We start from the raw sequence: 23,009 nt of genomic DNA on the forward strand, positions 1-23,009 counted from the left end.
CCTAGCGTAAAACTTTATTACTGTTTATTAGTAAGCTATAATAAGATGTGTGATAGTTCTAAATGTAACTCTCTGTGTTTTAACTAAAATGTAAGGTCAGCTGGAGCATCACTATCTATGAGATCCATCTTCCATGCTTTCAGAATTTTAAAAGTTCTCATCTAAATATCACCGATTTATTTTCTTATTTTCCATTTAGAGTTTAAACATACATTGGTTTCATATATGAGGAGTAACACATGAGCTGAAGAAAGACACCATGATCCCGACTGATTCTAGTACTTTGGTATCTTAATAAAGGAAAGCTCTGAAGTACTGTTGTCTGCTTGATTCTGGTAAAAACCTTTCAACTGAAAATTTCTAACACACTGAGGAAGAAAAACAATTTTTGACCTTGAACTTAGAAGGCTAATCTTCCTATGGTGTTCTTACTGGGGTGAGATCACTCAAAATAGCTTGTACAAACTGAAGCAAGCTGCCTCATACTTACATTAGGATCACAGTCTTCAGACAAATACAAGGTTAACAGATCATCTCACATCTTGGCGAGCTTCTTACAGTCCCTGATACAGTAGCTCTTACAAAATGTTAGTTAACCAATGCTCTTACACCAGGGGTAAATTACCTTTACTATCCTGTAGCAAGCATGAGGATAAGGCTGTCCATAACAGCAGTTAAGAGCTAATATAGTGAGTTAACCCCACAGCCTACACAGATGCTCTTACCCTCTTGTAAATGAGAGGTCGTTTACAGCCCTAATCCATAGCACAGTGCTTTAAGTTATCTCATATTGTGCAACCCTCATATTTCCAGATAAGCATGACATAATTTGAAGTCCTAGAAGTAAAAGAATTTAGATTAGTTGTTATCCTTCATTCTGAGGATCTTCCATTGCTCAAAGTCATTTATCGTGGTTTCAAGAAAATCTATTTAAAGGTTTCTTTGAAGCTGGGAATCTGAAAAAGAGATCACTGGAAATTTAAAAAGAAGGCTGCGGGGGGTGGGAGAGGGGGGAGGGAAGGAAAATGTTTCTTTGAAACAGAAAACAAAGCCTTCAGGTTCTCTTTCCTCTCCTGATCCCATCTCCCCCTCCACCCACAAATCACTCTATACTGCTTACATCATTAACCTCTATAGCATCACCAACTGAAAATTCTTTTAGATAACACATTTAAATTCACACTACATCAGAGGAACTGACTCATCCTATTTAGTTAGAAACCTAACTTGTATATAAATTTTAGGTATGTAGGAAAACAGACATTCTAAATGAGGTGTACATTTTACCTGCATAATCAAAGGGTAGACGTGCCATTGGTAACTCACAAAGAGAAAACTTACCTTAAGTCACTCTGTGGTTGTACTAAATTAGGTAATTGGTTGAGGCAATAGTCATGGCAGGAATGTTTAAATCATTATTTAAGTTCAGATTGGCAGGGAGCTTTCAAATCAAATCTCCCAATTGTCTCCATTTACTGTGCCTGGGTTTCACAACACAGAGCACAGTTAAAATACATGAACTAGATTCTTTCTTAGTGAACCAAGATCGGAAGATTCATTTCAGGAATACATCTAATGTGCTACAAGTGTTAGGGAAGAGAAAACCAAGAGAAGTGATTGTTTAACCTGCACAGAATGGATTTCACTCCTCCTTACAGAAGCATATCAAAAATAGTGTACCTAAATCAACCCTGTAGCACCCTGGAAGAGACAGAACTACCTTGGATTTGGATAAAGACAACATATTTTGGTAATCAAGAATATTATATGAGACTTTCTAACCATCAGAAACATGTCACTCTGTAATCCACATACTAATCTTTCATCTAAACCACATCTTTCTTCAAATTACTTGTAAACAATAATGAGGTGGTGCATGACTGCAACTTGCCTGATCAAGATAAAAAGCACTGCCATCGCGGATCTCCCGTCGCTGTTTGAGGTCAGTTTCTGTGGTGTCCCTCGACAGGGCAATATATTCAACCTCCCTCTTTGTTAGCTCCTGTGGACAATAGTCTAAAATTATTACAAAAACAAGACTATAACCACAGTAAGTGAATTTTAACAATAGGCCTAGTGGCATAATTGTACAAAACAGCTCTAGGCAGCAGCACAGTGATTTCATAGAATCATAGAATTAGGGTTGGAAAGGACCTTAAGATCATCTAGTTCCAACCACCCTGCCATGGGCAGGGACACCTCATACTAAACCATGCCACTCAAGGTTCTGTCCAGCCTGGCCTTGAACACCTCCAGGGATGAAGCATTCACAACAAATAACTCTGAACAAAATCTGTATCTCTTATTTTTAAAATTTTTACAGTGTCTTCTGCCTCAAACAAACCAGTCTGAATTTCCGCTCAATAAACTTTTATTTTCCCAAACCTGTTCTAAAAATATAATAACCAGCTATATATTCTTTCCATTTAACATCTGTAACATCCTGTAAGTTCACCTTCTGGTTCTGGACTCTGAAAAACAATGAGCATCTGCAAATCATGAATGAAAACCAGAAGTTTTCTGTAGAAGACTGACAAGCTTCAAGTTCCACTGTTCAGTAACACTTATACTAGTGGTTACAAAGCCACCAGTTCCTTTATGCTGCAGAGAGATACAATTGTACTTTCTTATAATTAAAGGAAAAAAAAAAAAAAACCCAGAGAGTGAGATACAAGAGTGTTTTCTACAACAAATAGCTCTATCTATAAACACATAGTAGTAGCTTTCAGCAACGACAGGTAAGTTTTCCAGGTTTACATAGCTTCATTACAGGAACCACAGCATGTATCAGCTCACATGCAAAGGCCAGTCTTCATGTGATTGTTGGCATGGCATTGAAACAGTAAGCTGCAGCCTTTCTAATATAGCTCATATAGCTCATACAAACAGTGGTATAAATAAGAAGACACATTCTATGTCCCATGCCTGGATATCAGGTGTTCCCCAAGTCCTCTTTTTAGGTTATACCAAGCTTTTCTCATTTATTTTAAGGAATTAATCAAGCTATCAAGTAGCATATCTAGTTTGCCGAATTAGGAAACCTTTGCTCTCCTTTCCAAAGTTCAGAATCTTGCAGCTTTCTCCTGTATGCTTTACCCCTTAGAGTTAAGTCTTTGAAGCAGTATCTTTTGATTTTTAGAGGAACAGCTGATCTTCGTGACAACTGTTTATACACCTCCATTTATTACCCTTCTGCCCAACCAGATTCCAGATGGAGCTTATGGCAGAAAAAAGTCCTACTCACATGACCTTTCGGGGCAGACAACCCCCTCTCCCTGATCACTTAAGGGCACCAACAATTTAAAAGTGAAATTTTGCACATGGTGCTGCCATGGTTCATGCAGATGGACGTAGGCAAGTCCTTCCCACATTCCAAGAGAGGATCAAACACACATCTACTCTTTCTAATCACTCATGATAACTGTTCCCAAATGTTACTCAGAACACTCCTCTCCCAAATCCTTTCCTTCATGTCTTTTCTTATATAATGAAGCAAAAATGATTTGTTTTCTGTAACAGTAGGCAGATATCTTCATCTAACATACATAATGCCTAGAACAAACTGTTTCTCCATTTGTGATAGCATATGGTAACACAGTTTTCCAACTCTTTTTTTTTTTTTTTTTTTTTTTCCCCCCTGGAGTTTAAGCAGAAAAACGTGTATTAAAATGTCTGTACTTTCTATGCATCCATAACAAAACCTGAACTTTGGAAAGCACATTTATGGAAAAACTTATTTACCTCTTTAGTAGCTTGCTCTAAGATTTTCTAGGACTATCTTTAACCTTTGGCTAACAGAGGAATGACTAACTGACACTAATGACTATGTCTCCAAGAATTTAAACCAACATACTTACCAGATATTGCATGGCAATAGATCGCCGGAGAGGCCCAGGAGGACCAATAAGAAAGACATCTTGGCCAAGAAGATCTTTCTGCATTATCCATCTTAAATGGTGGACTACGGCCGGGGCCAAAGAATCTGTCACTTTGAAACACAAAGACAAGAATGTATTATTTAATTCTGAAAAATATTAAGATACCTGGCCATGCACACATTTTCTTGTTCTTATCTCCAAAAATAAAACAAAGACACAAAAATGTGGTTCCCTAAAGCCGGACAGCTGAAAAGCAGGGAATCCCACACACAGCATATATAAACTACTTAATTTACATAAAGTTTATATACCTATCTTACCCATTGCCTTTTTCTCTGCCCAAAAAAAAAGCAATCCAATAAAAAACAGGGAAAAAAAAAAAGTTGTGGTTTCTCATTTCACATTAAACTGATCAAAGCAAAGACTTTTTTATTACCAATGTTGAGTGGACTTCTCAGCATCAGTTAATATAATGAAGTTACATTATTAACAATTTTTAAAAGATTTACCCAGCCTATATCGCAATGCTTCTGTGAATCACGAACTTAAAAATACTGTGCTTGCATCAGACTAAGATTAATGTTCAGGGACATATTTAATTTGTTCTGTTCTTAAAAGATAACTGCATTCCTGTTTACATTTTGACACAATAAAACACAGAATTAAATTATCAAGGAAATGCTAACCTTGCAATATGACTACATCAATATCACACAACTTCCAACATCATAATAAAAAACAACTCAAAACAAATCCATTTATTTCAATTAAGAATACCATACCCTCATTATTTTAAAAAGCAATAATCTGATTATAATTAAACTAAAATGTTTACTACATGTACACAAATGTTGGTAGCACTGGAAAGCATCATGAAGACAGAGCACACTGAAGGAGAGGCAACCTGGTCGAGTGGGAGATGTCCCTGCCCATGGTGGGGAGGGGGAGAGGGGAACTAGATGATCTTTAAGGTCCCTTCCAACCCAAACCATTCTGAAGCACTAGTGCAGGAGGAGAACACAAGCAAGCCGGGGGGGGGGGAGGGGGGGGTATATGAAGGCATATATATATATGGTTGCTTTCAGGATAATCTGACAAGACTAATGACGGGGTTTGAATCTAGAACCTCAAGGCTAGTGCCTGGGATGCCAAAATGCAGTAAGAAAGGAGCAAGAGGTGATGAAATCTTCAAATTATTAGGTGGTTATTTACATTTTTCAGTGTGACTGCTGGTTGTAATTATAAGCCAGAATTTTAAAAAACCAGCCTTGGTTCTACATCAGATTTCAACCTCAGGAAAGCAGTATGTGTGTGGCAGAGCTAAGGATGGCAAGCAATAGTGCCCCTCAGTTCCAAGGGGTTTTGGTTCATTGTAGAATCTTTGCATACCAGGATTCAAACTCATTTTTGTAAGATCACAGAAACAGTACTAAATGACTGTATGAGATTCAAGGAAGATTTTTCAAGTATTAAGTTGGCTAAGGAAGATTTTATAAAAATTTTTGACTGAAAGTTTTGGTCTGGCACTCAGGAAAACCATTTGAAATTGTCTTATATGTCCAGAGAAATCTACTATATCCTTACCACCACTATGACCAGGAATAGCACACACATGTAGGTGAGCAATCTATGCATTAGGATTATCAGATTAATTGTAAATAAACATTTCAGGTTTGCCTTTTTGCTTTGGTTTCTGAACAACTGTTATTAGCATACCCAGTGTTAGTTTTCATATATGTTATCGTAAGAGCCTATGAATGTGAAATATTTTCTTCTTCACTGCAATACTGTTTTCCAATTGCAATGCACGTCACATGCACCACAAACCGCAGGCCACACGCAAATAAACTCCTCACAGAATAACATGTTCCTTCCTACGAAATTTTCAAGAAAATCAAGAAAGTTCCCCTTACATATATTCTTTGTGAAATGAAGGATAATGCAGCACATCAGAACTACTCTGTCCAAACTCTGCTACTGGACAGGTAGGGTAATTTGAAAAGCACCACACAAACAGAAAGTATTATATTAAAGGTACCATTAAAATTGTAAGACAGAGATCTTACTGAAAGGCATATTCATTATTATTTCTATTTGTTGTATGAACTGGCCAATGTACCTCCAGTGTATTTGTACGATAGTTCTCAAAAAAAAAAAAAAAAAAAAAAAAAAAAAAAGTTACTTAAAGTGGACAAATAAGCCCGGAAATCTTGCTGAAACACTGAATTCTTTCATGTCAAAAATCATGCATTAGGAGCAAGGCAAAATCAGCTTTGACACAGCATGACTACAAATGCCTCTGGTGTAATTCACATTAGTGTATGTAGCTATCTTTTTTATTTTTAGGATGGTCTCAAGAAAAAACTCAGGTCAGACGTAAAAGCGGTACCATAAATAGAAAAAGGATTTAAGAGTGTTCAGCAGCATCTGCAAGACAAACTGTCATGTAAAAGAGAACATAAGTGTACAGCATTCAAAAAAATTTAAAATCTTAGGAAAACGATCCCCCTGCAAACCTTGAGTAATTTCAGGACACTCAAGAGTCTCATCATTATATTTAAACAATGAAATTTACTCTTAAACATTAATATGAAAAACGCAACTTTAAAAAGTGTCCTAGAATTTCCTAACTTTGCTTTATTTTGAGAAAAGAACATGAAAGACAAGTCCTTATTGATACATTTCCTAGAAAATGGTTTCACTGCTTCACCATTCATATCGTTTTCCTCACATATAGATTACAGCTGGAACCATTATAATACATGTTTTCAATCACTGATCATCTGCAAAGTAACTCAAAGGAAGCCTGTTACAAATAATCCTGACAATTCAAAGCAAGCACTCCCTAATGTGAACTGTCATGACAGCAGCTTCTGCTTGTCAGTTCTTTCTGTTCTATCATGTAATATCTGTACATGGCTACAGATACTAAGCTTTCCAGTTATGTCCCTCTAAAACCAGAATATAAAATTTTCTTCGTACATGCAGTCCATGCTGCATAAACTGTTTCCACAACACAGTATGCTTTTCAAAATCAACTACAGATGCACATACACAGTACTTTGTATATTATTTCTATATATTTAGACTACTTGCACCATGGTATCTGCATTGCAAAGCTTTTAAGTTTTCTCTAACTTGACCTGAAAAAGTTTCTCTCTGTTCAAGTACTGTACATTACTACAAGTACCATATAATCATTTTCTATGACATTTAGAAGACAGCAGAAATTAGCTGAAAAAAGCATCAACATGTATATTACAGCAATTTTTATTAGTTATTCCGTGAGTCAGATAGTGTCTAATGCAAACTGGGTTTGTACAGTCTGTTTAGTGGCTGATCTGCAGTAGTTGAGTAGCTGGCCCTATATTCTTAATCTGCGAGATGGTGCGTAGGAAGCCTCTAACATGTATTCTCAAAGACACCATCTGGCACATACAGGAGAGTAGTCAGTGCTACAATTTGCTACTCCTGTGTATCAATGATGGCCAGCGAAAGAAACTGCATTGCACTGCTTTGTAATACGTGCTAAGTAGGACAACACCTACCAGAATCTGCGCAAATGTTTTGTAAAGTGAGCAGCTGAAGGTGAATGGAGAAATCCCACATAAGAAAAGAAAATGTTGTAGATAGATTTTGAAGCAAATGCAGCAGCTGCTCTTGTTAAAGCTACAAATCAGCTTTTGATAATACCAAGACTGAAATGGCTATGCTAGCCTCAGAAATTTTTCAGTTCACTCATAGTTGAATTCTTGGCACAAGCTACACTCACTGAAGCCATAAGATTCGCTAGAGATAGCAGACAGTATCTGCTGGCAAGTCCTTGTTTCCCACCTACAAAAGAAATTTCATCAATGAAGGAGTCACTTACCTCTTCCCACTGTGCAGAGACAGACAGTTAAATGAACTGATTCCCAAGAATATCTACTCCAGATGTGGCACAAAACATATTAGAGCTCACGTCCCTGTCTGACTCTAGTTCGGTCATCACATAATAACCAACAGGCACTTAAAAGACATCAATATATATAATTTTCAACAGAATTAAAAAGAAGACCTTTACATACTCCTAGTTTTTGCTACAATGCATGTTCAGAGACTGAGAACAACTCCTTTTATCAAGGGAAGCAAAAGTTCATAAAGGGAAAAAGATTTCCCTCTCATTCAATTATCTAGAGGGATCCTTTAGCTTCCCACAGCAGTTTGCAGTACACCCAGCACAAGGGGCAGCTGCCATAAAATACAGTTGAGGAAGAAGGGGACAGGGAGGGACATCTTTGTCTAAAAATATAAGCACATTTCAGAACTGGAAAATGTTAAAAAAAAACTGAGCTCAGTGATACAATGAGGGTGGTAAAATTCTGGCACAGGTTGCCCAGAGAGGTGGTGGATGCACCATCCCTGGAGATATTCAAGGCCAGCCTGCATGTGGTTCTGGGCAACCTGATCTAGATGTCTCTGCTCATTGAACAGGGGTAGGAATAGATAACCTTTGATGGTCCTTTCCAACCCAAACTATTCCATGATTCTTTGATTCTACAACTTAATTCACAGCTTGTTCAGGCTGGGGGACAATGAAGGAAGCCAGTGGTTGCCCAGGACACAGCAAAGGAGGTAGCATGGCCAAAGTGAAGAGGGGGGTACTCACTCCTAAGTGGGCTTCATTTAGCAATTCAGAAGTAAAACATTGCTGCTCCTTCAATTTTATTCTGATGCACAGAGCCCAAAGAGTTTCAAAGTTTCATAACGTGGTTACATCATAGACAGTTTTCACTGAAATACTATTTTTCCTCATAAATTTTTAATAGAAACAGTCTCATTCCAAGAATTTTTGTTCTTGTGGTGGTAAGGAAACAAGTTGCAAGTCTTTGCTGGGGCTCAGAAAGGGGAAAGTCACTTCCTGGATGGGCCTGTAAACTCATTCGTCATTAACTCCTCTGAGTTGATTGCTTCACAGGAAGATATAAGTTCTGCATAAGTAAATCATATTTCTCCATGTGGGTATAAATGAAAAAAGAATATAAAAAAATAATGTAAAGCCAAATGGCTTTCTGGGAAGAACTGTGAATGGGATTCAGAAGACCAAGTTTCTCTTAGTGATATATAAACATGGAATAAATGAAACTATTCTTAGCTGGATGTACAACTCATAAGGAAACATATAGCCAGCTCAGTTATCTCAGAACTCAGACTCCAACTGGCAGGACATATTGTGTCTGCTTTTGAGCGCAACAGCTCAGTTCAGCACCAAACAGTTTGAGAGAAAAGAGAAAGAAGAATTATGAAAAGAAAAAGAAAATGAAAGTAAGTCTAGAAAATAAGTGACTGAAAATCATAACTGTTTTCCAATATACAAGACAGGAACCACAGTGAAGACAAGAGTCATCTGTTATCATGGTTATGCTAGATAGAACAAGCACCAGGGAACTAAAAGTATGTCCAAAAATATCTTAATGAGGCAAATGAGGCATCAGAAGAAGCTTTTAGCTTCTTTCGTTTCTGAAAAAAAAACCAAAAACAAGCAAACAAACCCAAAAAAACCCCCTGTTTATTACTGCAGCAAAGCGTGCAAAGAGATTCTGGAATCTACATCACCAGCACAGGCAGGTGCAAACATCTCTCAGCAATGATTTGGATTCAGCCAACCCTGCTTTGAGGCACAAGAAACAGTGCACACAATGCCCTGAGCTCCACCCTGACCTTTACTGTAGGTTTCCATACCCCCGTGTCTCCCTGTTCCTCACTCTCTGTATAGACGAAACAGGGATAATGGTGTAAAACATTCAGAGGTCTACTGACAAAAACCACACTATTTCACATCCTGGATTGAAAGCTGGTAACAACCAAGCAGCAGATCAGTTGCAAGCTGACATGAAAACTCAAACTGCTGAAATAATCACCATCTCTGACCACAGAGATCTTTCCTTAGTCTAGGAAAGAAGAAATGTAATGGCAAAAGTCTTTGCAAGCAAAGACTACAACCATACTGCAATATATCCTGCCTCTATAGCATGCTGCACTCTGACACTCAGCTTTAAAGTTAACAGAAAGAAGAATGTTCCTGTGCAAATCTGAACTTACTTTGAGCAAACTGAACACACACGCTTGGCCCTGTTTCAGCACATGGTGCACACCATCCAGGCCTAAGGACACACAGGTATCTTACTGTTAAAGCAATACTGATCTTTCAGGTGATGAATAAATAACAGGAACTGCTGGCACCACTGAGCCTAGTACAGAGAAGTAACCCAACTTTCTCAACATTAAAACAAGTACCTTTCAAGCACAGAAATCCATTCAGTGCTATGTATTTCATTATTACATGCACAAACCTTCTGTTTCAACTCCTCACAATAATTAGTCTTCCATATATCTCAACTAACACTAACAGCATTTATCACTTAACACCTTGCATGTCACTTTTGATCACACACTGGGGAGGGTGCACATACTCAAGACATGTGGCACAAAACCACAGTGTTTGAAATTAGAATCATAGAATAGTTAGGGTTGGAAAGGACCTTGAGATCATCTAGTTCCAACCCCCCTGCCATGGGCAGGGACACCTCACACTAAACCATGTCACCCAAGGCTTCATCCAACCTGGCCCTGAACGCTGCCAAGGATGGAGCATTCACAACCTCCCTGGGCAACCCATTCCAGTGCCTCACCACCCTCTCAGTAAAGAATTTCTTCCTTATGTCCAATCTAAACTTCCCCTGTTTAAGTTTGAACCCATTACCCCTTGTCCTGTCACTGCAGTCCCTGATGAATAGTCCCTCCCCGGCATCCTTATAAGCCGCCTTCAGATACTGGAAGGCTGCTATGAGGTCTCCACACAGCCTTCTCTTGTCCAGGCTGAACAGCCCCAACTTTCTCAGCCTGTCCTCATACGGGAGGTGCTCCAGTCCCCTGATCATCCTCGTGGCCCTCCTCTGGACTTGTTCCAACAGTTCCATGCCCTTTTTATGCTGAGGACACCACAACTGCACGCAATACTCCAAGTGAGGTCTCCTGAGAGCAGAGTAGAGGGGCAGGATCACCTCCTTTGACCTGCTGGTCACGCTCCTTTTGATGCAGCCCAGGATACAGTTGGCTTTCTGGTCTGCGAGCAGTTCCACAGTTCAATGCAGTTGCATGTAACATTACTACAGCCAAACTCCCAAATGTACTTGCACATTTAGAGAGCAGCAGAGCAGACATGGTGTTGCAAGAGAACATCCTTTTTCCTGCCTTAACAAGGATTTGATGTCATTGAAAAAATGCCCTGGAATAGCTGTGTTAGGAATTGAGTTGTCAAGGTTAATAAATGCAGGTAGCAAACTACATGGTACATTGTCATTGCCATGAAATTTCCAGAAACCATTAACAAAAGCAGTGCACTGACACAAACTCAATGTAAAAAAAAAATTAATAATGTGCATTCTCACAATTCAACTTTAGATCTAAACTACCATGAAAAGCTATGCAAATTTTCTCCAGAATATAATTAAAGAAACAACCTTGCTTTTCAGGCATAGTGAGATTTTAAAAATACAGATTTTATTTTTACTGATAAAAGAAGCAGTGCAAAAATAAGTGTCCTCTTTCCAGAATGTGTCAGACACAGTTATGACAGAAATCCTATTAAAAAAAAAAATCTCATGTGTATGACTCATTTTTACTTTTTACTTATAAAAAGAAAAATAAGACCCATTCAGATTTTATGTACCTTTAATTATCATCTTCCAAGAAAAAGCCATTTGCCAACAACAGCAAAATAGATTAATATTTTACATTAACTCACAAAATGGCGCACTTCATATAGAACTTGCTAAGTACCTAGCGTAAGAGCTGAAAAGTAAAGACATTCAAACATAAGGTAACCAACAGTACCTATCCTACCCATTTCTGCAAAATGTAAAAAGGTTCAAAGATGTTAAAATCAATTTAATTTGGTAACCTAAAAGAACAAAATATTTTGGTATCAATTATGTGAATTGATAACCTTCTATCAATTACGTGAATTGACAGCCTCAGCCTTCTTTTCCACAGTTACCAGCTTACCAGTCTTGCTCAGCACAGGGGGGAATACTTTCTTTGACCTTACTTAATTTCAAAGATCCCCATGTTTGCTGACAACAATAATGTGACAATCTGGGAATACTAAATATCACAGTAGAAAAACCATACGTGTACCATACAGCAGAAAATTCTTAGGACATATAATCACATTGCAATTGAATGATAATTTTAAACTGCCACAGTTTATGACCAAACAATGAGATTACTGTATTATTTTTAGAAGTAATTGCTGGATGATAGCCCTCTTGAACAAAATATTTAAATACACATAAATAATCCTTTTACCCACTAATCAACAGGACAAGTTATATTCAAAGTTAAGAGATTCCTACATAACCAGCTGAACCAGAGGTGCAGTAAAGAACTCAGCAGAGAAATCCTTCCACAAATTGCATGCTCTTTCAAAACATCTTTCTTTGATAATTGCAGTAAAGTCAGTGGGGTGACTTGAGTGAGTAAAAGGTTTTTGAATAATGGCCTGAAAATCATTCAAAAGGAAAGCAGATTCTTACTGTAGTTCTGTGGAACAAATTCTGGGTTCTTCGGTGTTTTGAGTTTAAAGGACACATCCCCGATAGTGACAGTATCACCTAAGAAAAGAGAAAAGAAGTCTTTTAGTTCCCAGATACTTTTAAATGTTCAATGTCTTTATATTAAAGTTTAACTCCTACGCCTACCGTCGTCAGGCTGTGTGTTCACAAAGCAGCCTCTACTGTGTTTGAGAACTATTAGTTTACCAACTAGGCTCTGCTGCTTTTCAATAGATCAAGTACAACAGGACAATTTCCATTTAATTAATATTACTTCTTTTTTTTCCTTTGTTGTTATTATAACCGTAACTAACTTCGTTGGGAGCTAAGGAATTCAAGGTCACTGTAGAACCCCATTCCAGCTACCATTACTGATTTATTGGAATTAAATCTTTAACCTGTTTGCCTGCAGATCTAACAGTGAAAAACACTTGTTGTTGTGATGAGTTTTCAAGCAGCCTGAAACAATACCTGTTGGAAGTACAAAACAACATACCCATGTCAGTGGGTCCTTGCTGTACTCTTTGACTCCATGGCTGCAGAACCTGGCACCTTTCCAAAGTTTGAGAGGTCTCAAGCATTTCTTGCTCTGAGTTTCACAAAAACTAAAGCACCTCAACATTTTATTTACCGGTCTCTTACTAGGACCTGCCTGTCTTACCCATCTTTCTGCAATCACAGGCTTGAATTAAATTGCAGGGCATGCCCTGTGTTCTCTCTCTTGAAAATTAAAAGTGAAATCTAGTTTGCAGGCAGGAAATGGGCATGCACCAACCCAGCGGTGGTCACACAGAAAAACAGCACAACACCCAAAACTTGTAAAGCCAAGAAAATGAGCTGCAGACTGGTAACAAACCCAAAGTCTGTTTTTTTTTGAGACCATCTGGGCCATGCAAATGAGTTCACAAGTATTAAGACCATGAAACTAAGATGACTCCAGTAAAAAGATGTTTCTTCCATTACTGCTGCTAAAGATAACACCACCTTTGCTGCCCATCAAGCACTGTAGTGTGTGCATGAGGATGGAGAGGATTACCAGAGTAAGACTCCTGCATAGGGGTGCAGTTTTGCCACAGTACTAATTACACTACCTTTCTATGAATTGAGCCAAGTTCTGCAACTGTGTCTTGAGCTTTCTCAGAAAAAAGATGTAGAACATACATAGCCCATGAACAAGATCCAGCTCTAAAAATCCTTTTTTAGAGCTGTACCTTGTCCTACTCCATCCAAGAGGACCCAGTCTGTGGTTACCTATTTCCAGCACTGCATAGAGTCAAAAAGTTCGGAGGACCAATGCAGGAACCAGAGAGGGAGATGCTGAAGAGGAAGCTTGGCCAAATTAACACAGGGAACAAAAGCTCCTCCCATACATACCGCAGCTCTCCTTTCCATCAGCAGTAACTCTTCCAGCACACACAGATGTTACTGCTCATCTCACAGGACTGAGAATGGTTCTGACATGACTCACACAATCCATGGGAAAGGTTACACTTTTAGGACTAGATTTATAGCACTCAGAGGAGAACCAGCTACCACAACAAACAAGAATCGGCAAAAAAACGGATTATAGCTGATTTCCTCCCAAATTTAAGGTCTTAAGAATGATGCTGAGATTGGGAATCACTGCCTGACAAGCCTACACATAGGTCTTTATGTTGCTCCTGAAGTCCAAATAATCCGACTCCTTTTTTTCCTTAAAATATTAGCAGAAGATGGCAAACTGGTGGTTATGCCTGCATTTTACATGCCAGAAAGTGGGAGACTTAGGCAACAGCGGTACTGCCAAATACACAGTGGCCAAGGATTCATTCATCCCTGGGCCTAAGGACAACCAGCACCAAACAGTTCCCACCCTTCCTGCTAGAGCTAAGCACCCTTCTCTAGTAGGTCTGTGCAGGAGCCAAGAAATGGAATGGTCCCAAACAGAGCTGGGGTTAAGCTAATGATCAAGCAGCAGTTTAAGGCTTTAGCTCATTTCCTGGCCCACGCTGAACTTGCAGTTCAAATGCACCTAAGAATACTGTGCCCTCTTCAGCCTGAAGCATTCAAACTCACTCCAAAAGAAAGTCCCGCAACAGCTTAGGGGCCTGGTCTCCACCCTGGGAACTACTACATAAATTAAAGAGTCACTGGACAACATACGTACCACTGCAGGGAGTAAAATGTCGGCTTTGACTCAAAAATCTCCTATCTCCAAAGCTAGGGTTTTGCTCACTTTCTGGAAGTCTTAAAGTAAGCAAAACTATTTTATTGCCTAAGCATCATCTCCCTTTCCCTTTCTTCTGTTACAGCTCCAATCACTCTCACTGGTGAACAGCTAAAGGATTGACCAAAATGCCTTCAAGTTGATGAAAACATTCTAGGAGCCTGCTGCTTCATGTGAAAGTTGACACCTTGTTCATACACTCAGCAAGGAGGAATTTTAACACTCCAAAAAGAGCAGGTTGCCTGATATATCCTTAGGAAATTAGTGCCACTTTATTTTCTCACTATTCCCCAGACAACATGCAATGAGACAAGAGTATATGACTAATTAGCTCCTAACTCAAATCACCTCAGTTTAAGTTGTAAATGCTCTTTCATGCATAAATAACCTAGAACACAATAGGGACAAGATGCTGAAACAACAAGGTATTGGACTTCTTCAATACATTGGAATTGCTATTATCTACACAAGATTATTTTAATTGCCTACATTATTGATACAGCACTGAAAAGCCTTAGTTGGTTTCCTGTACTCCTTAAAAACAAAAACACCCTACAACTGAGTTTGGTCTAGGTGAAAAACTGTAAATGTGTCTCTTCCGGTGGTATTTATGGTAGCCCATAACATGCTACCCCTTGATGAACACATCTGATCATGTCCAAAAATTCCACAAATATTACAGCCACCAATGGACCCTACAATCTTTCATGAAAAATGGACTGGGGGAAAATACATGCAAGATATGGAGAGAGCTGCGCACACAGAATCCCAAGCATACAGTCAGGACATTCAACTTTAACAAGATTGTTGCTGCCTGGAGACAAACTGCCTCCAGCTTGCATCTGCCCCAAAAGCAAAAATATTAACAGTGTTTAACAGAACTTTAAGCAACAATAAAACAAGACAGCAGAGCCTATTTTCCTAGCTAAATGAGCACAGGGGGGGTTAGCCCACTAATCTTATCACACACTTCCACCTGGGCTATATTTTTTTGTCTCAATTTGTTTCTTCAATACTTGTTTAAAATCTCATGTTTTGTTATTCCATTTCCACTGCATTTCCAAACTCTTTGAACAGAGATGTCATTCCAGACAGCCTCTTTCCCATGTTTCACCAGCTGGCAAGGAACTGACAACAGCCTGCTTGGTAAAATGCTAGTGTTAAATCAGTCTCATAATTTGAGAACATGTATCCTAAATCATTTCACTCCACAGCAAGATTATGGAACAGCCCATGAATACTCCAACCTACCTCACAAGTAGGTACTACCACGGTACTGTGGACAAAAGCTGTACACACAGGGCTTCGCGGTGAAGACTTTGTAGCCTACATCAGGCTTGCTTAGGCAAGCAGTGAAGATGTGCCCCTGGGTTTTTATTTCCCACACAGAAAACAGTAATCTTCAGTGCAACTGTCTTTGGGGATAACAGTGGGATACAAGCAGTGCCTGATGTACACAAAGAGATATGGTTGCTGAAAACAAAACGAGCCAAAATAAGCCAAAATCCAAAAGAGAAGAGGGACATCCCATTCAGAGGTAGACAACACACAAAGCAGGTCATTTAAGAGCCCATTCAATATAGGTCAGAAATTGGCAGGAAATAAAGACTGTGATCCAGTAATGGGACCCCGAAGAGACTCTCTGAAAAGAGATACGAAAACAGCCTGAATACATGCAGCGAGCTCTTTCTAACTGTACCTGGAATAGACAGGTGTGAATTGCATCTCTGGCAAAATGGCAATTCGGACACGCACATACAGCTACTCAGTAACTGCAGTGCTCTGAACCCGATGCACTGTCTTCTTTAGAGCTAAATATTAGACAGAAAACAATATTAATACCTGCATCTGTTTTCTATGACAACTGACAAAGGCTCTTCAGGTGAGCAGGCCTATTTCTTCCACTCAGTCCCCTGAGGTACTGAACAGAAAGGCAAGACTTCCAGCTCTAAGCCCGAGCTGCAGAGGCAGCAGCCACAGGCTGGGAGAGCACTTTGGCAGGTCACCCGAGCACGAACACCCTGTGTTTTTATTCTCTCCAGCATCTCCTACTCACTGCTCTCTGACATGGAATAGCAGGACTTGATGGACCTTTGTTCTGACCTGCTGTGGATGCTTTTATGTTACAATCTCAGTGAGAAAGCTTCTTGAAGATGCAGCTTTATCATGAGCTTGGCACCTTTGATCTTCTATTTAAAGGCTAGTATCACACCAACTATTCCTCTCTCCTCTTCCCTTCCCAAAAAGAGACTATTTCCTAATCCTACTATTTTTTTTCCTGCATGTTGAGAAGAAAAAGCCACTGTTGTTTAAACTATTTACAGCAATGCAGGTCATATCTGAGGATAAACAGATTTCATCTCAACTATAATTTAAGAACTTAGGAAGCAGGAAAAGGTTTTATTTCTTCTACTGGTCATTTCTCTGGTGAAATAACCCTTTGAGAAGGAAATTAATAAATTTTAAATGGCTATTTTTAAACAAACAAAATCTACAGCAAAAGAAAACACCCTGCACAGATCCACACGTGTGTTTATTTTTTTGAGTACACAACACAAACAGTTCCAATCTCATGTATAAATCTTTATATATTATCAGGGGTTTTATAAGACAGTACAATGAAGCTTCAGGAACATTAAGGCTTTAGGTGGCTGAAATGATTGTCTTTTGCCTCTTTATTCAGAATTTATGTGACATTAACACACACTGCAATAGTCACCGTAGTATATTACACATTCACTTGTACACAAACCATCCATCTGGTCTCAAAAGCCAGTAACAGCAAGAGCATATTGAAACTGCAAAGGTGCTAAACTCTGCTAACATTAATTTCTATGTGATAAGATCACACCTGTTAGACAAAAGTTCAAAATCTGTATTATACTCAAATGTGTATTTCCAGGTCTTAATCTCATTCTAATGTGAAGGGGCGGTGGGGGTGGGGAATGCTTCTGACATTTATCCAGCACATTTCCATAAGGGCATAAAAGAGTTTCAGCCCTCAAACTGGAAGGACCAAATTATTTTGAAGAAACAGAAACTTTCCAGGGTTTCGGATTTTTTCTTTTTCCTCAACTTTCTGAATACATTATTCACAGTGGGGAGAGTGGAGAAAAAAACCACTAACCTATTCTGCATCTTACATTGTTACTGGAAGCTTCCCAAACCTCTATGAGGGACAGAAACTCATTCCCCACAGTCACTAGGTTTGCTCCTTGACTACCACTGCCTCCACATACAGATGAGGTGGAGCTCAGCCGCTGCCAACAGGATGCAGCAGACTGACAGCTGCTACTGACTGAAATAGTTGGATGTTTACACAACAAAACCCATCTCTGATCTAAGCAAAAAAAAAAAAAAAAATCATTTAAGTCACACCTTTCTTTTCTTTTTAATGAGCAAAAGAAAGTTTTTCCCTCTAAGAAACCAAAATAATAACTTCAAACATAAAATTTGATTACTTGATTTCTACTCAGGATTATTCTTAGATGGCCCGATTTTAATTTTTCAGTTTTGAAGCTAATGCTTGGGTTTTTTTTCAATTGTCTATGTTAGGCTAATTATTCTATTTACACATTAAAATCCAAAGTGTCACTGAAACAATACCTTGGTATTTACTCCAGGAAATTAACTTTTTCCTCCATTTTTCTGCATTAGCAGAACACCACAAATGTGGAATCTTATCTGACATTTCTCCTATCCCTGGAAGTGTTCAGTGCCAGGCTGGATGGGGCCTTGACCAACCTTCGTCTACTGTGAGGCATCCCTGCCCACGGCATGGGGGCTGGAACCAGATTATCTCTAAAGTCCCTTCCAACCCAAACCATTCTGTGATTCTGTGATCCAGTCATGTAGGAAGCCTACAATAATTTCAACCAGAAAAAACCCTACAACTCACTATATCAATAGAATCAATAAAACTGGTTTTTTTTAAATTTCCCATTTACTGAAAAGATTACCAAAATAGTCAAAACAGCTCTAAAATTCACTGTGGCATCTCCTACACAACTATCCTGAGCCCCTGAGTCTGCCAAACAGGTTCAGCTTCAGGCTTATGTATTAAAATGGGCAAGACTTGCAGAATACATCAACACATACCAGGACTGTAACAGCTGCTAAGCAGGAAAACTTGAACTTTGAAGAACTACCAAGTATTAAAACTCAGAAGCTATTTACTGACATCTACTCATAGGAACAACGGTGAAACCCTATTGAAAAAAGTACAGAAGCTTATCTGCCTGACAGCTCATCCTTTGCTTCCAACTATATCACAGTGTCTAATAAAAGACACGTTTTTTTGTCACCAACCTTTTATCTCTTAAATGGTGGAATAATTTGAAATAACTCAAGCATAACTTTGCAAACTTTCACAGCAATTTGCTTTGAAGATCCTTTCATTTGCTGCCTTCTCAGTTGTGCTGATGCAACAACTGTTTGTAAGGACATGCCATAATTGAATCACTGGAATCATTTCAGTCACCACAGTGTAGCCCCCTATGTACAACTACAGAGGCAATGGACAGTAGCAGGAATGTTAAGATAAAAATAATAACGTCTCTTAAACAGGTTTTGCTAATGAAAAAAAATATTGCCAGAACCATACTCCCAGCTGTCAATAACATGTGAACTTCAACAGGATAATTACATAGGTAAAGTCAGAAAAGGGAATGTGCTGGGAAGCATTTACATCCATCATCAACCAGTTCTGTAGTAGTTGAACAGTTGGTAGACCTGGGAATAAAAAAAACCAGAACAAACATCCAAACCCCCTCCTAATCACACAGTCCCTCCCATTCATAGCCTTCTTTCAGATTTTAAATTTTTACCACAATCACTTACATCCTGTACAGTGATGAGTGACATTACAGGATTCTGAAGTTTGATAACCAGTTTTACAACTGACTGTGCTCTGCTCATCAGATACTCCCGTATGTATTACTGAGATCTTTTAGGCTCTAAACATAGGTTTGATTAGGAAATGGGGCTGGCCAGCTTTTGGAAAGCAGAGCTTTCTGGATAGGCAGAGCTGCATAAAACAGTGAATAAAGCTAACATATATTTTGCTCTGCTCAGCTGACTTGAAAGTTGTTCTACACACAGTGAGCAGCAAAGCACACAAGACCTTCCTTTGCCTGTGCTATCTGAATAAGAGTAATTTTTACTTTTTCCGCTCTTCAGTTTTCACAAAATTCAACATTTGTTCCCACCAACGACTTAAAGCATCTTTGATATTGTGGATTCCATCAGATTTTCTATAAAGTTTCATATTACATACAGATAGATGCAAAGAATCAAGTGCCAGTGAACTGATTTACATAGAACTTCACTTTGATCACCTCAAACTGTGTTTGAAATAATAACTCATCACAAATAACTCTGCAGTCTACAAAACCTTGACTTGTTTCAGTCTTTTGTAAGGAAACATGAAACCTGCATTAAAAATTAATCTGACAGTCATCCTTCCACAACATTCGTTACTATAAATCCAGTTTCCCTCATTAGATAAGTCGCAAACCCAAACCTTTCCAGGATATTCCCATTATCCCTTAGCCACAGAGTACCTCTGTCTTTGAGATTTCTCTTTAGCTCTACCACCAGACAGCCCTCGCAGTTCCTCCACAGCCTCCAGTGCACCAATAAGCCATATTCACATCACAAAGAGCTGAAAAGCTAAGCACGGCTCCTCCACACATAACAGGACAAAACCAGGTAACAGTTTCTCTCCTCCACTTAAAAGGTATCATCACTGACAGTAAACCCAAATTACCAGGTAGACAACAATTTGCTGTTTACCTGACTGTTAACAGCTTCCAGCCTCTTCACAAATAATTTCTTTACTGGTAAGGAAAAGACATGCAATCTCAACACTGCTTACAATACGACCTGTAATTACAGTAGCTGCATCGAAATAGCAAAACCACGTACTGCACACAAAATTTCAGACTACCTCTTTGTAACTTCAGTAAACTCAAAGGAATTAGAGGACCTGCAAAAGGACATGCAAACATCTGTAAAACAGAATTTAAAAAAGAAAAACAAAACCCAAGTAATAAGTATTATTCCTAATATGAAGCACTCAAATGAGATGTCTCAGGCGCTAGGAGGGCAAATATCCCTAATATTATCTCCTCTTGACATGTATTTAATAAACTACACGATCGTCTAGAGCTTTGGTTTTAAATCTATCACCATTGTTGATTGTAACTGGGAATACTCGTACTAATCAAATACAATGTTCATTAATATTGCTAAGTTACACTCAGTTACATTCCACAGCACATGGAAATTATGAAGTATTTTTAGTAATATTGCGTTTGCTACTGTTTCATTCTGCTGAATTTCTTTGTGTTAAGTTCCTCACTCCAACAAAGGGCTCAAAAGTGCTGAGCTACCTTCTTCAGGTGCTTTTATTACACATTGTTAAGTTGTTCACTTTTATTCTTATTGGTTTTAAAATAAATAACCCTAGGGGTTTTGGTACTTTCCACAAATAAAATATTTTCTATTCAAAAATTCTTACAGGAACTTTATGGTTAATTCTTCAGAGGCTTTCTTCTTGAAAAACCAAATGTATATTTAAAAAATAACATCTAAATATCTAAATAAAAATAACTAATGAACAGAATTTTTAAAAAGTAAAAATTGAGATAAATGGTATTCAAGGGATGGAATTAAGAGCTTTAGTGACTACCCCACCATCAGAATCACTTGCTGTCATTCTATCTCACTGATTTACAGCTGCTCATCACTTGCTCTAAATTTAGTAGCTGTGTTGCTTTTGGCATTGATCCAGAAAAGGGCAAGCTCTCACAAACATATATCACCACTTCCAAATGACACTTTCGCTATGCACAGGCTTGTCATCTGCCTCAAAGGTCACCAGAGGATATTCCAGGACAGTTCAGGACACCCTCTCTAGCATTGGTAAACTCAAGGTCAGCCCCCTATCTCATTACCCGTACGCTGCAGGCACGCTCACACACACATCAGCCTTGGCAACCGTTAACATGGGTATGGCTTTGCCTTCTCGGAAGAACAACGGCATTCCATAAAGGAGCAGAGAGCATCACAAGACGGGAATAAGCTGCTTGATGGAGAAGCGCAGTTCTGAGGGGTACAGGCTGCGAGGCTGCTTCTTGCTTCATTAAAGGAGAAACTACGGAAAGCCGCACCAAGCGTCCCTGCAAGCCTGTCACTGAACTCTGCCCCTTCCTTCCACGCAGCACTCAGGAGCATAAGCAGAAACACGGACCTTAATGCAAGCTGGGCAAACCAGCAGCCCCAACCCCACTCCAGGCCTCCCCTAGGCCCCCTGGCTGCGATGCGAGCGGAGCTGCCCACACTCCCGGGCGCGGTGGGCCTGCGGGTTGGCCGGGGGAGGCTATAGGGAGGCTGGGGTCGTGCTGGGCCCCGCGGGATATCGGGGTGCAGCGTTACCTGTGCCGTGCAGCGCCCTGACCTCCAGGCGGCTGGACCGCGCTGCAACCGCGCCGCCGCCCAGCACCTGCCGCAGGAGCAAGCGGACCCTGCGCGCAGCGGGGGCCCCGGCCCCGCCGCCCAGATACAGCACCCGCGACTGCATGGGTGCGAAGAGACCGCTGCGTCCAGGCCGGGCCGGGCCGGGTCGAGCCACCCGGGGGAAGGAAAAAACCGAGGCACAAAGTCCCACCGGAAACTAGCGCCGGGCCGACCGGCGGCCGGGGCGGGTCCGGGCCGAGCTTCGCGGTGCCGGGGGGGGTGGCCGCGGAGAGAGCTGGCTCTTTTCGGCCAGACGGAAGCAATGGCGAGCAGACCCTCGAGCCCCTTCAGCGCGGAACTCCGGTTTGGAGAAAGGAGTTGACACCCGCCGTGTATTCAGTTGGGGGATCGGGTCGTCAGCTCTGAGTGGAGCGTGATTTTATGTGTTAAAGAGGCTGAACTCCGTGGCTGGAAACGTTTAAAACGCCCTGGAAGGCAAGGCGTGGGCAGTGGTGGCTGAGGGAGACTCATGGCGCCAAAGGTATCTCCTACCTCTGATTGCTTAAGCCCTGCTGAACTCATGGGGCCTTCTGTCCTAGTGCCACGTCTCACCTGTGTTCTTGGAATTAAGTTATTCCATACTTTAAGGAGAACTGGAACCAAGTTACTCAGGGGTGATGTTTTGCACATGCAGGGTTTAGATGTGAGATCTTTGTAAAGGATAGATTTCAGAACTGGCTTGTTTCAACCAAAGTTGCGGCTCTTGGGTCTATGTAAATTTCAGAATAACTTGTGAAAGGCCGAAGCTTTCACAATAACAAGCTAAACCTAGTTTCAAGGAAAATCCAGTTGAGACTTACATCTCAGCACCAA

At 39.8% G+C, this 23,009-nt stretch overlaps 1 protein-coding gene across 1 annotated transcript in view; it reads right to left on the reverse strand.

Moving 5' to 3' along the window:
- Positions 1-22,260, reverse strand: part of VWA8 (von Willebrand factor A domain containing 8) — a gene marked incomplete at both ends in the record, with an annotated part of 186,731 nt that extends 164,471 nt beyond the window's left edge. Inside the window, 4 exons of the mRNA XM_080612926.1 lie at positions 1,892-2,002; positions 3,858-3,988; positions 12,455-12,532; positions 22,116-22,260. Coding sequence (XP_080469052.1) covers positions 1,892-2,002; positions 3,858-3,988; positions 12,455-12,532; positions 22,116-22,260 — 465 coding nt within the window. The remainder of the gene's footprint in view (positions 1-1,891; positions 2,003-3,857; positions 3,989-12,454; positions 12,533-22,115) is intronic.
- Positions 22,261-23,009: the final 749 nt, after the last annotated feature.

Source organism: Psittacula echo (genome assembly GCF_963264785.1).
Source record: "Psittacula echo genome assembly, chromosome: 3".
NCBI classification, from domain to species: Eukaryota; Metazoa; Chordata; class Aves; order Psittaciformes; family Psittacidae; genus Psittacula; species Psittacula echo.